Source organism: Schistocerca nitens, chromosome 1, assembly GCF_023898315.1.
Source record: "Schistocerca nitens isolate TAMUIC-IGC-003100 chromosome 1, iqSchNite1.1, whole genome shotgun sequence".
NCBI lineage: Eukaryota > Metazoa > Arthropoda > Insecta > Orthoptera > Acrididae > Schistocerca > Schistocerca nitens.
Window position 1 is genome coordinate 197,838,905 of NC_064614.1, and position 14,914 is coordinate 197,853,818.

At 37.1% G+C, this 14,914-nt stretch overlaps 1 protein-coding gene across 2 annotated transcripts in view; it reads left to right on the forward strand.

Moving 5' to 3' along the window:
- LOC126245504 (trafficking protein particle complex subunit 11) overlaps window positions 1–14,914 on the forward strand; it is a 106,110-nt gene that overhangs the window by 48,829 nt on the left and 42,367 nt on the right. For both annotated transcript variants that reach the window (XM_049948320.1, XM_049948321.1), the window contains exons 13-14: window positions 4,711–5,004; window positions 12,775–13,010. In XM_049948320.1, the coding sequence (XP_049804277.1) occupies window positions 4,711–5,004; window positions 12,775–13,010 (530 nt within the window). The remainder of the gene's footprint in view (window positions 1–4,710; window positions 5,005–12,774; window positions 13,011–14,914) is intronic.

A 14,914-nucleotide genomic window follows, 5' to 3' on the forward strand; every position in this document is an offset into this window, starting at 1 on the left:
CCTGCAGCTTGACATGTCTTCTTTGTGGTAAGTAGCAATCTTTCTTTTCCTACATTGTTGATGAGTAAAGAGTGGTTATTATAAGCAGCTATTCTGATGAATCTTTCTAATGTTGTTGTTGTTGTGGTCTTCAGTCCTGAGACTGGTTTGATGCAGCTCTCCATGCTACTCTATCCTGTGCAAGGTTCTTCATCTCCCAGTACCTACTGCAACTTACATCCTTCTGAATCTGCTTAGTGTATTGATCTCTTGGTCTCCCTCTACGATTTTTACCCTCAACGCTGCCCTCCAATGCTAAATTTGTGATCCCTTGATGCCTCAAAACATGTCCTACCAACCAATCCCTTCTTCTAGTCAAGTTGTGCCACAAACTTCTCTTCTCCCCAATCCTATTCAATACCTCCTCATTAGTTACGAGATCTACCCACCTTATCTTCAGCATTCTTCTGTAGCACCACATTTCGAAAGCTTCTATTCTCTTCTTGTCCAAACTGGTTATTGTCCATGTTTCACTTCCATACATGGCTACACTCCATACAAATACTTTCAGAAACGACTTCCTGACACTTAAATCTATACTCGATGTTAACAAATTTCTCTTCTTCAGAAACGATTTCCTTGCCATTGCCAGTCTACATTTTATATCCTCTCTACTTCGACCATCATCAGTTATTTTACCCCCTAAATAGCAAAACTCCTTTACTACTTTAAGTGTCTCATTTCCTAATCTAATCCCCTCAGCATCACCCGATTTAATTTGACTACATTCCATTATCCTCGTTTTGCTTTTGTTGATGTTCATCTTATATCCTTGTTTCAACACACTGTCCATTCCGTTCAACTGCTCTTCCAAGTCCTTTGCTGTCTCTGACAGAATTACAATGTCATCGGCGAACCTCAAAGTTTTTACTTCTTCTCCATGAATTTTAATACCTACTCAAAATTTTTCTTTTGTTTCCTTTACTGCTTGCTCAATATACAGATTGAATAACATCGGGGATAGGCTACAACCCTGTCTCACTCCTTTCCCAACCACTGCTTCCCTTTCATGCCCCTCGACTCTTATAATTGCCATCTGGTTTCTGTACAAATTGTAAATAGCCTTTTGCTCCCTGTATTTTACCCCTGCCACCTTCAGAATTTGAAAGGGAGTATTCCACTCAACCTTGTCAAAAGCTTTCTCTAAGTCTACAAATGCTAGAAACGTAGGTTTGCCTTTCCTTAATCTAGCTTCTAAGATAAGTTGTAGGGTCAGTATTGCCTCACGTGTTCCAACATTTCTACGGAATCCAAACTGATCTTCCCCAAGGTCGTCTTCTACCAGTTTTTCCATTCGTCTGTAAATAATTCGCGTTAGTATTTTGCAGCTGCGACTTATTAAACTGATAGTTTGGTAATTTTCACATCTGTCAACACCTGCTCTCTTTGGGATTGGAATTATTATATTCTTGCTGAAGTCTGAGGGAATTTCGCCTGTCTCATACATCTTGCTCACCAGATGGTAGAGTTTTGTCAGGACTTGCTCTCCCAAGGCTGTCAGTAGTTCTAATGGAATGTTGTCTACTCCCGGGGCCTTGTTTTGACTCAGGTCTTTCAGTGCTCTGTCAAACTCATCACGCAGTATCATCTCTCCCATTTCATCTTCATCTACCTCCACTCCCATTTCCATAATATTGTCCTCAAGAACATCGCCTCTGTATAGACCCTCTGTATACTCCTTCCACCTTTCTGCTTTCCCTTCTTTGTTTAGAACTGGGTTTCCATCTGAGCTCTTGATATTCATGCAAGTGGTTCTCTTTTCTCGAAAAGTCTCTTTAATTTTCCTGTAGGCGGTATCTATCTTACCCCTCACGAGATAAGCCTCTACATCCCTACATTTGTCCTCTAGCCATCCCTGCTTAGCCATTTTTCATTTCCCTTCGATCTAATTTTTGAGACATTTGTATTCCTTTCTGCCTGCTTCACTTACTGAATTTTTGTATTTTTTCCGTTCATCAATTAAATTCATTATCACTTCTGTTACCCAAGGATTTCTACTAGCCCTTGTCTTTTTACCTACTTGATCCTCTGCTGCCTTCACTATTTCATTCCTCAAAGCTACCCATTCTTCTTCTACTGTATTTCTTTCCCCCATTCCTGTCAATTGTTCCCTTATGCTCTCCCTGAAACTCTATACAACCTGTGGTTCTTTCAGTTTATCCAGGTCCCATCTCCTTAAATTCCCGCCTTTGTGCAGTTTCTTCAGTTTTAATCTACAATTCATAAGCAATAGATTGTGGTCAGAGTACACAGTTCTGTATATGTGGGATAATTATTTATGTACATTCTTTGTATCTTCATCAGTGCCAGCAATTGTTTTCCACTATTCCCCGGATTTTAGGTACATTTTAGTCATAATTTCCAGTTGTAGTTAGCCATACTAGGTCCTTTTCAAAATTAAACAGTGATTGTCCATCCAAAACCATCCCAGATGTATTCTACAGACAAATCATGAACCTCTCTTAACAAAAAATATGATGCCACCGCATGGAACCATTCATTACATGGTAACTCAAAGCAACAATAATTCATGCCACAAGGATACTAGTGATTCTGATTTATCAATTTCTGAACAAATGGTGCTTTATATCTGTCAAAACTTCCTATAGTCTCCTCCAGGGCCTTTAATCTGTGGCATATTGACTCCAGTCCGCTCTTTAAGAGAGTATGAAGTTGACTTGGTGATGAATGAAATTAATATAGACCATATTGCCAGGAACACAGCCTTAAGAACTATTTTTTGAGGATAATTACAAGACAGATCAAAGATGAAAACAATAAAAAACTGCATGGTGTCAGCAAAGAAAAAACTCATTTGTTTCCAACAGATGTCCTCCTTGAGAAGTAATTAGTACAAAATACACATACATCTACATGCACATGCATGGCTACATTGTCTCGGCTGACTACACTGCACTGACATATGAGCTACAATGTCAGTACAATGTAGTTAATCGAAACAATATAGCCATGAAGATGTATTTGTGCATACGTGTCTTTTTACATATATTCTCTCACATTTTCACTGCAGTTGAAACAGTATTAATGCTTTGTACTCATGTCAACATCATGACAAGCTCATTTTGTCAATTTTTGCTATTTTTCAATTTATCTTGTAATACTGGTACAAATTTTGTAAAGTTGTTTGTGCTCCACACTAATTAGAGCTAAATGTATGCAAAAGTAATGTTTTACACATAGCAACTATATTTCACTCTTTTGTATCACACAGAAAGTATGTCTTATATTATCCAGGTATCTGTTGGTCTGTTCACTTGAATTTATTTAACGTCTGAACTGTAAATACAAGTCTGTTTTAGGTTAAGGCAGAAGGATATCAAATAAAAATAATAGTTGTATAACAGCTACTGCTGGAGACGGCCATCCAAGCAAACATAGAACTTGAATAAAATTAGCAACTGTAAGCAGAAAGTGATGATCATTAAATTATTTATTGAGGCTGTGAACCCATTAGACAAGAAAATATAGATGTGGCATTGACAGTGACAAGGAGGGTACGTAGCAGGAGAATGGCAGGTACAGATTTGATATGGCCAAGAAAATACTTACATTCTGGATAAAAGATCGTCACTACTTTCAGACAGCAAGGAGGAATATTTTCAGTGAGTTAGTGAGTTAGTTAGTTACATGTCCATTGATCAATCTCGTGGTAACCATTATGATGTGGAATGTGTCAAGAGCATAAGAAATGATTTTTTTTAAAAGTGTAAAATTTTCATCACCTACCCCATTCCCTTAAATGGCACAAAATGCATGAATGCATGTATTATACCTTTAGATTTATTAACCTATTGAAGAATTCATTTGTGGTGTAGGAGTTGTCAAGGAGATATGATTTCAATTTATTTTTGAAGCTATTACTGCTGTCTGTCATACGTTTTATTTCAGCTGGTAATTTATCGAAAAGCTTTAGAGCAGCAAATTTTACCCCTTTCTGTGCCACAGATATCAGTGATTCAACCATGATGAAAGTAGTGATAACAAAGGCTACTGTAGCTGGATTTCATTCCTTCCACAATTTACTCAGGAATTTGAATCTCAGCTGCTATACCAACAATTCTTTTGGTTTCCTTATGTAAACTGCTTTTGCTTTTTTTAACCAGCTGATTTTTTCATTTTTCATTGTATAGGCTTCTTTTCACTTTTTTTATTTTGCTGACCTTTTCTATGGAACTATATTGAATTTCTGCAATCTTTAACTTCAGTTGGTAGTTCTTCTATCCCTTTGTCTGTCACCATAGCTGCAGTTACTCCTGCAGTGACTACATAAAAACAGTGTTCAATAATTGACAGAGTTGAAGAGTGCCTCGCATTTTGCAAGAGAGATTGTGAGGCACAATGTATCATTTTGATAAAAATATAAACAGAGTAATATAACTTTTAGTGGATTACTTTGGCTGTAATACAATATAGTAACTCATTTTTAATCCATAATCTTTTTACAACCTATTATTTTTCTGGTACAGATTTTTCCAGTTTCTTAACTTTTCTCATATAATCAAAAATAACAGTAGAGATTTCATTGTTTTTGTTCTCTTGACAATATGGGAAGAGAGGCAAATAACTACATTAATTCACAAAATTTCTACAAAAAATATGTTGTTGCTCTGTTTCTGTATACTGTTGAGTGAATTATAGGTACTCTTCTAGGAGCTGCTGCCCACAACCGTTGCAGTTCAGCAAGCTGTCAGTCACTGTGAACAATCCTAGTTACAGTTCAGAATTTGCTGTGTGTGATGAGGGACCTTCTCTGCTGTTTACGTGTGGTGAAGTGAAAAGATTTGCATGCAAGTTCCTGCCACCCGATGGTGGTAGAGATCTTCAGATTGGCTCTCTGTTGCTGCAGCTAGGGACAGAACGTTGCACCATTCTTCGTTTCACTGGGAGTGGTAATGATGGAGGTACAGCATGTGATGCTGTTTGTCCTGAACTACAGCATTTCAGGTTTGTAAACGTATACATTTGGATATTAGCTCATTTTGATAAATAATAGTAATAATAATCTATTTGCATTTGTCTGCATTTATGTGTTACTGGTTCTGTATACACACTGATAAAATTTTTAATATTTATCAACTGTATTCCTCAGTGTAGTAGGCTCATTAGCACAAAGAACTATCTCATCCTAGGGGCCTGAATGTCTGCAAATGAATATTATCTTGATGTTTCCTAATGAATCTCCCTATCTCCCCCCCCCCCCCTCTCTCTCTCTCTCTCTCTCTCTCTCTCTCTCTCTCTCTCTCTCTCTCTCTCTCTCCCTCTCCCATTTGGCGAGTTGTTATATTTTCTTGTAAATTATTTAGATTCTGCCAGAAATTTCCAAACCATATTACAGTAGTAAATACATACTGATATTTAGTTTTGATGTTGAGCATCATTAGGATTCTGAGACAATTGGTACATGAGTCTCTTCTGAAAATATAATTAAAGCACTGGTAAGTGAGGTGTGCATGTTAGTTTTCATCTTGCATCTAGCAAGAGGTAAGTAACCTAGCAGACAGCAGACAGAATTAAGATGGAAGTGTAGGTGAATAACTAACAGATTTGTTGTCTTAGTGTCATCCCACAAATGTTATGCCTGTTTTCAGATAGCAAACAGAATTATTAAATAAGACAGCTGGTTGAGCATCACATTCTTCATAAAGAACATTTGATTACTAAGAACAAAACAGGAATTATTTGTGAAGTAGCCCTTCCTTTACATGAATCATAACTATGTGTGTGATTTACAAACAAAATGTAATCTAGATGTCACTGAGCAGTCAACCATACTCTAGTATGAAGCTTTCAGGCTTGGAATAGGACCTGAGTCCTACCTATCTCCTCTCCCCTTGAGGTGTACAATGAAATACAACATCAATATATCAAAAACTTACTAGGAATAAATGTAGTGGTGGGCTGGACTAAAGTACATAGAGGTTTCACTTTTCATTGGTCATTTATTTTGAAATGCACAAATTACATCAAACTCAGGATACCAAAATGCAAAATTACAAACAATAATGTGTGAATGAGTGAGTGAGTGAGTGACTGACTGACTGATTAATCATTGTCCAGTCCAAACCGTTAAGGATAGAAACTTGAAATTTAGAGTGTTAATCTTATATTGTAGTTATTGTTTAAGAGATGATTTTTTAAAATACCACTCCTAACAGGTTGAAATAGGGCTCAAAGGTATTTGAAACTATGTTGCTATTAAGGCAGTTTTGAGGATAGAACTATGAAAATTGGTATCTGGTTTTTCAGTGAGAAATAAAAAAAATGCATATTTTTGGAAATTCAACCACTGATGGGGTAAAACAGTGCACAAAAGTTTCTTTTGAAAATACTACTAAAGCATTCTTGAAACTAATCTCTGAAAATTTGTGTTTGGCTTCACAGTTGCAAATAAAAAAATAAGTGTTTCATTGGTTTTTGGAAATTCAACCCCTAAGGTAATTGAAAGAGAAGATGAAAGTTTTTATGAAAATATTTCATTATATTGAAAGCTAAATCTTTGAAAATTGGTATTTGACTTCCAAGGAAATATGTGTTATGGGATGAAAGTTTTTATGGACATATTACCACAAGAACTAAACTTGCAGGATTAACAATGCTGTCTGGCTCCAGCTACCAGAATTGCTGTTTGTTCTGAAGAACACACAGGAAAGACCATGCTTCTGCAGTCATAATTAGCATAAAAAGTTTAGAATATGTTGCCATTTTGAGCCATGTAAAAATTCAATTAAAGAAAAAATAAGCAAAAAAACTGTGAAAACCATACAGTCTATGTGAATGAAGCAGTGGGTGCTAAGATAGTGTGTAATAGTTTGGACATGTAGCTAAATACAATCATTAAAATCATTTTTTGGTGATTTGAGGCATGCTGCCATAAGATGGTAGGCACGCAACTGTTCAGTACTGAGGAAATTTGATTATTGTTGTCCATCTATCTGGCATTAATATAAAATTTTTGCTGCAGTGGTTACTGGTTTCGAGCTGACATGCCCTTTCTCAAACCACACTCCTTGTTATTAGCCATAACTAAAATTGTATATTAAAGCAACTAGGATGGATGAAATAAAATATTATCCAATGTCCTCATTAAAATATTTAAAACTCAAATTCTTGCAAGACCTCCAATAATCCCAAATATGCCAGACATGGACCAGCACTTCCACTGTAGATGCCACTTTAACTAATATGAACAAATTCTGGTCACAGCGATATAAGGTGCGCTGCCAAACCTTTAATAGCATTCCGTTTCCTTATTCAGAGACAAAGCAGGTTCACAATTAAATGGCAATCTGAAAATGAACTAGTATTTATACCATGCATTCCCCCCCAGGGGGCTCGCCACTCTTTGGTGGGTTTGTGCTTGGCTGCCACAGGGCCCCAGCCTTTGCAGCATCTTTTTCCTTTCATGCTGCATATCCATCCTCTTGCTTTTCTTTTTTCTCCTCCCTTGGGGAACATGTCTTGGATGTTTTTGGGAATGTGTTCTGCATTTTCAGTAGCCTGACATCAGAACAGTCTCTCCACTGTTTTCCATTCCTCTTTTCTTTCTTCATTCCTCTTCTCTTATTCCTCCTCCACTTCGGTGTTTGAGGTTCCTCTTTGTCTCATTCCTCCTTGTGCACTACTGAAGGCCAGCCCCCGTGTCTGGTGCACAACAGGTGACTGGATAACACTTAATTCCCATCCCTGGGTCAAGAGGTCGGTTTCGCAGTTCCCTCATGGTACAGGCCGGGCCAAGTGAGGGATGATTGACTGAACTGTTACCTTCCCAAATTGATAAATGGTCCCTCTGTCAGGTGTTCTTATGTTGTAATCAGACTCTTCATCTATATCTCACATTGCTTTTAGAATTTAGGCTATTGTATCTATATGACAAGATGTATGTATTTCCTTTGCCTTCTTGAATGATTTGTTAGAATGTTTGTGGGGACAGTAAAGAAAGAGCAAATTGAATATTGAGCTAAAGACACAAACTAGGCATGTGTATAATCTGCTGATCACAGGCCAAGAGAGTGAGACATCTGGCCTCAAGTAGTGACCCAAAATAAATTTCCATTTTTCTTAACAGAGTACAAACATAATATCTCTGAGTGGCATGTGAAAATTTTCTAGTAAAAACTTCTAATAAAAGGCAAGGCATCTCCAAAATGAATCTGCAATCAAATGAAAATTAAAAACAACTTTTATACTTACCTGAGAACCACAGGAAAATGTAAATGTAAGTGGTAGCATTAAAAAATAAATTTATCTATCATTCTGTTTCAAGTACCTTTTATAATGTATTTATGACTTCTGTTGCACTTACTTTTCTTGGCTGGTGCTGCTCTTTTTGCCTCATCTGTGCCCAGTTTTTCATTCTATTTTTCTCATTTCTTATCTGTCAGTTGGCATATCTATTATTTGTAATTCTCTTTACATCTAGCATTTCATAGTTAATTCTCAGTATCCAGTTTTCCTATTCTCTGATCTGGAGTCCTGAATGATTTGCCTATGGTTTGTAAATTTTATGATTTCCTCACTTGCGATAAATGAGACACTTTGATGAAAGTTGTAAACAAATGAAGTTGTATATTACAACTAATGAACCACCAGTTACCAGGTATTTTATGTGAGTAATAGAATGTACTGGAAAGGAATAAAAATAAAATGGTATGTACATCTGGTGAACACGTGGCAGCCAGTAGTGATACTGAGAAGAGCAGAGGAAAGGTTGTACTGAAGTGTGTGAAACTACATTGTGATGGATGGAACAGTAACTAAATAGTACATCCTTTATTATTACTTGTGTTCATTTTTCTCCTCTTCTTTTGTATTAAGTATCATATTATTTCGCATTTTATGATGAAGACACTCCTTATTTCTAAAACTAAGAGATACAAAATTTTTATAAAGGTTTTGGAGTAAGGTACAACACACAAAGTAGTAGAGATATTGAGTCGTTGAGTGTAGAGACACACACACACACACACACACACACACACACACACACACACACACACTCTTACTCACTCATTGTGTTTACACTGTGCTGACACTGCAGTTGACAGAGTTAGGGGGTTGTGTTGAGTGAAGTGAGTAAGGGGAGAAAGGAGATAGGGAAGACGAGGGAGGAGGTAAGATTATGAAGGTTGAAGGTTGGCTGATGGCTGGGAGGGAGGTAGCAGGTGCAGGGTGTTGGAACGCAGGATGAAGAGGCAACAGATGTACAAGATAAGAGTGTGACACCGGTACCTGCACTGCTGAGGTCATGCAGTGCACAATGGTGATGACATGTGGGAGTGGATTGGGAGGGAGTGTCAGGACAGAGGAAGGAGAGACTGCAGGGGAAAGGATGTGGTTGCAGGATGAGTGAAGTTAAGATCCTGAGGCATGGTGGAGATGGACTTGGAACAGAAGGCTAACAGAGATCGAGGCTAGGGAGATTAGGAGAACAAAGGCCGAGTTACAAGGAAACAAAGATAAGATCATTTTGGGGGAAAGATGCAGGGGTTGTAAAGTACCCATTGAAAGAGACAATGATGTGCTCAACAGTGTGTTCCATCACTGTGTGGTTAACTCTGCTCTTGGCCAGTTTGGCAGTAGCTGTTCGTTTGGGTTGATACCTGGTTGGTGGTCATTCTGTGCAAACATTGCAGCAGGGCAGGGTCCAAGAGAGAGAGTGGTGCAACAGTTTATTATTATTATTATTATTATTATTATTATTATTAATCAGTCATAAGTAGTAGGAAATCATAAGTTGGAAATATTTGAAATATTGCTCGCCGTCTTTTACGAGAGCCTGGAAACTACTTCTGTGGTCAGCCAGAAAGCGATGGAGAAAATACTGAACCATAGTTCCCAGTGTGAAAGTCCACATTCTTGTCTAGCCCACTGAAAGAAGTGTTTCTATTCTCTGTTTGATCAGTGCGATCAGGACTATGATTACAAATGAAGACTTTTGAGTTCTAATTGATAGATATATTTGGTAAAGTTTCACACCCAGAACATCGTAATATTCATGGTGTTAATTCTAATAAAAAATCTCTCTAAGCTAAATAGCACTAAGAGCAGTTCAGAGGCGACCTCTGTGGTAAGTTCCCATTAAATTGTCTTTCGCCCTGACTTCTGATAATCAAAATAATTACTTGCCATAAAAGTGGAGAACGGTTGTCACCACTTGCCATGTGGTTTTGTTAAGCTTACAAACGGCACACTAGCAGTTACTTCAACGAAATCTAAGCAATCCAGGACGGTGTACAGTCTTCGCGATTTCACTTCCTATTTGTGCCAAAAAAGAGTTTAGTTGTGGTCTGGCTGTGATGTCATCAAAGACATCGCATACTCTTGTTTGACTGATGTGGACCATACTGTGGCTAGGTGCCTCTCAGGCTATATTTATATACTGGCGCAGTGGACGGCCAAGGGAACACCTGCTGTTATCCCCTCTATGCCCACGGTAGGAGGCTCTAAATGGCCGCTTTCTCAGACCCATAATATTTTATAACAATGTCCTGAATTAATTTAGAATTTTATAATTTTTTTTGTGAATGTAGTTAAAGTGGATAAAATCATAGAAAAAGTTTTAGCTCGCTTATATATCTACTTTCCCCTCTAGAATTTTTAGAATGGAACTGACAGTAGAACATGACCTCTGAAGTACAACTTTAAGAGACCTTGTATTTGTTATTATTTACATACAGACTTTGAAACTTGTTATAGCTCTTTTATTTAATAGGTTTCATCAATTGCTGTAGCCAAAACTTTCTAGATTTATAATAACAGATACTTAATCTACGATAAATAAGGACATTTTTGTTCCAAATTTAGTTTTCAGCAAATTACTTGAAAACTATTAGAGGTAGCTCAGTGTGGTTACATAATTAATGATTTTATACTGCACTGAAGCTTCATACAAATTTTCATATTTCTAAGTCTATAATCTTCAATTTTTCTTAAAAATGTGGATTCTGACCAAAATATTGTTTTAATCGTGTTAAGGCTTGTACCAGTTAATTTTCGAATACATCTGCACATTATGACCAATTTTTGGGTTCCTAGCTTTATTATTTAGCACCACTTTTTTTTAAACAATGTATTATGGGAAATATTCATGTGATCAATCTGAGATTTGACCATTTAAACGTTAATATACTAAAGCACATGCTGATAAAGTTTCGAAAAGCAACTTTAACTTTTAATTTCATTCTTAAATTATGGTGCAATACTTGTGTGCAATGCATGGGTGCGTTGTGGTGACCTGGTGCTACTAACAGTGAACTGGGGTAAGTCCTGGCACACTCACTCACCACCGTACCTCTCAAATGATACAGCACTTGTTTCGCCACAAGAGGTGTTGTTTTAGAGCCCACCATAACTTAAGTGGTAGGGGAAGTATCACATGCACAGTGGTTGATGTACATTCATTATTAGTTGCCATTTAAGTAACGATTGAGCCTTGGTCAGTTGAACAATGTTTCTTGTTTACAAAACCTTTGTTGCAACTGATCATTCGGTAGTGCAGACACAGCGAAGAGTTCACAATCAGTTCAGTATTGGTTGACACAGTGCTGTCCTTTCTCATCCAACAAAAGCCAAGTGGTTCAACAAATTGAGAATGAGAGAGTCACAGTGAGACCTGGAACAGCTTAGGGAGGTGTTTGGACAGTTATAACAGCAGAAAACATCAAGAAAGTTGGACAAGCCGTAGAGGCCAGCTCTCGGTATTCAGCAGTATGACACGCTTGACCTTTGCACATTTCAGACTGGCCATTTTGCCACTTTTGTGCTTTGACATCCACTTTCATTCTTTTAAAATCATGGTTGTTCAACAACTGAAGCAAAATGACTAAGCATGGTGACATATGTCTGCAGAAAGAATGCTAGAAACCTTGGAAAATGTCAGTATTCTGGAAATAAGTGATGAGGTTCATTTCCACTTATCGGATGCTGTTAACAAACAAAATTGCTGATATTGGTCAGAAAATAATCCGTGGGGACTCCACGAGAGGCCCTTACATAGTGAGAAAGTAAGAGTGTGGTGTGGATTAGACCATTTTGACATCATTGGCCTCTACTTTTGTGAGAAAATTAACATACTGACTTTCAACTGACAGTGTTGTGTCATGATGCGAGAATTTTTTTATGCCAGAATTGAGAAGATATCAGATTGACCCTGATAATGTATAGTTTAAACAGGACGAGGTTACTTCCCATAGTTCAAGACCACCCATGGGTTTTCTAAAGGAGCATTTAACAGGTTGCCTCATTTCATTGCATGGGGATGTGGAGTGGTCTCCTCAATCTCCAGGTCTTTCTCAGTGTGATTATTTCTTAGGGGGCTACCAGAAATCCTGGGTTTACATGGATTAACCACAGACTCTTGAAGCTTCTTCAGAAGTCATTACTTGAGAAATTCTTCTTGCTATGCTTGAAATGTGTATAGGCAGTTATTCCACACTCCTGAAACAATGCCTGAACAAGAATGGCTGCCACTTGGATGATGACATTGTATTTGTAGTCTTTGAGGAAAACAGAAATTGAAATCTCTTAAAAAAATATTAAATATCTTAGAATGTTTTGAAAAGTGTAACACCTCCCTGGCGACTCTGTATATTGCAGGTTTAGTATTTACTTTTCTCTGCTTACTCATTTTAATAAGATGGTAAATTGGTGAAAGCAACAATCATTTAGCTCAGCTCTGCTTGAACTTCCGTATCTCCAGTTCTTTTTTTCTTACAGACCGTCACCTGTGAGTATGCCTGATTTTGATAACATCAGGTCATTGACATCTGCAGTAATTGTACCACGTGACTCGAAACTAGATGTTACTGTTATCCATGATGAACCAGCACTTCTTGGTGAATGGTACCCAATTAAAATTGTCGTAAACAACACTGAAGAGCAGAAGCTAAATGTTGTGGGTATTGATGTAATGCTCCAGACAAGCACTGATGATGCCAGCATTGAACAAGCAAGTAAGTAAAGTGGGATTAAAAAGGATAAAACTAAGGTTCACCCAGGAATTGTAACTTGTAATAACATGCATCTTTGTATATCACTGTTATCTTACGTAGTGCATATCATTTGTAGTTTTGGGGAAAAACTGTAGTATTCCATTACGAAGGTGAGGTGCAAATTATAACTAGCATTAAATTATTCAGTGGCAAATAAAGAGAATAGTAATTAATCATTTTGCTGCATTAAAGAAGGGGTAGTCAACCTTTTTTACCTCTTGCCCACTCTTTTATCTCTGTTAGTTAAAAAATTTTCTAACCATTCATTGATTCCTCAGTAAATGTGATTTATGAAGTTGGAAAGTAACTTTACTTTGCAAATTTTATAAAGCAGAGCTACAGCAAGTTAAAGCATATGATAATTATTACTTTCCAAATTCTTTATGTCAAAATTTTATGAAAATCTAACGAAAATGTTTTGAAAATCCCTACTGCCCTCCATGGAAGCTCGAACATCCACTTGTGGCAATAGGAATCAGGTTGACTGCCACTGCATTAAAGGAACCAGTGCAAATTAACCTGTTTCAGTGACTAATCCCAATTATTCCATTGCTGCATCAATAAGAATGATGCGTTATCCTGTGTACCATTGAAGTAGTTGGCATCCATAAGAGTGAAGTATTCATCTTAAATGGTATAGCAATGCCGTAGAAACTCTGAATCAAGATTCTGGTATTGGAATTGAAACTGGCTTGTGCAGATGAGTTTAATGCCTTCAATACATCTCCATTCTCTCTAGGGAGCAACTACTGGAATGGTATTATACAAAAGAAATGGCATCATAATTCCCACATTAGCTTCAATAGCTTAAGGTGCGTCATGCGCTTATCTGAAGACTCCAATTACTTGAACAGTACTGTGGTTTATTATAAATAAAGCACTTAATTTCAATCCTATAAAAATGAAAAATTATAATTTTTTATTTTCCCCCCTGTACATGTTCTATTAGATACAGTCAGCATTTTCCATATGTTGGTGAAAGTTACAAAAATGTCAGATTTTGACGAGAGGATTGTAGAGTGAGAGGTATCGCATTTGCCAGGGAAGCAGAATGATTCAGTTACAAATGTACAGTCATATAGCTACACACATTAAAATGATATACAGATTATATAAAAGCATCTCTCTCCCAGCACTTTGTTGTGCTGTGTCATGTTTTATGTGAATGAAATGAATGTTGACCGGTGTAGCAATTACGAGGCTCTATGCGACATTCATTTGTCTGTTAACTCTTTTCAATGACTTTTCTGCATGTAAACATCTGCTTATCATTTTTGTTATAAGTTCATGCCACTAATATAGATTCATGTATTTTTTTTTAACTTTATAGGGACAAAATTCATTCTGATTACTGCTTGGTTAATCTTTCACGTACATCACTACTTCCCAAATCATCATATGCCACATACATAAGAAAATATATACCCATTACAGCGACTGAAAAGCATATTGCATGCTTTCTTTTCAGAGTCCAAAATTGTTATTGCTGCACATCAGCATTGCTTAGTGGCATACTAGACCAACAAAATAGCCATGGTGGTGTGGCAGAAGATACTTTGGTGGAAAGTTAAAACTCAGATAAAGTACCACCAATCTATCAAAAAATAGGGAAATGTTACTTGCAGAGCTTGAGGTATTGTACTGTCATTGCTGCGTTGGGATTCTGACGTACAGTGTATAACTCCGTAACTACGGTACAATATTAAAAGCGAACTGAAATAAGTGCGTATACATATGAATGAAAAATATTGCTTGGTGAAATAGGTGCCTGTAAGTTTAACAAGATCTTTGAGTCAGTAGTTTTCTTTCGTTTCATATTGTGCTGTTTGAGGCTTTCCTGATATAATAACTGCTTGATAGGTCCT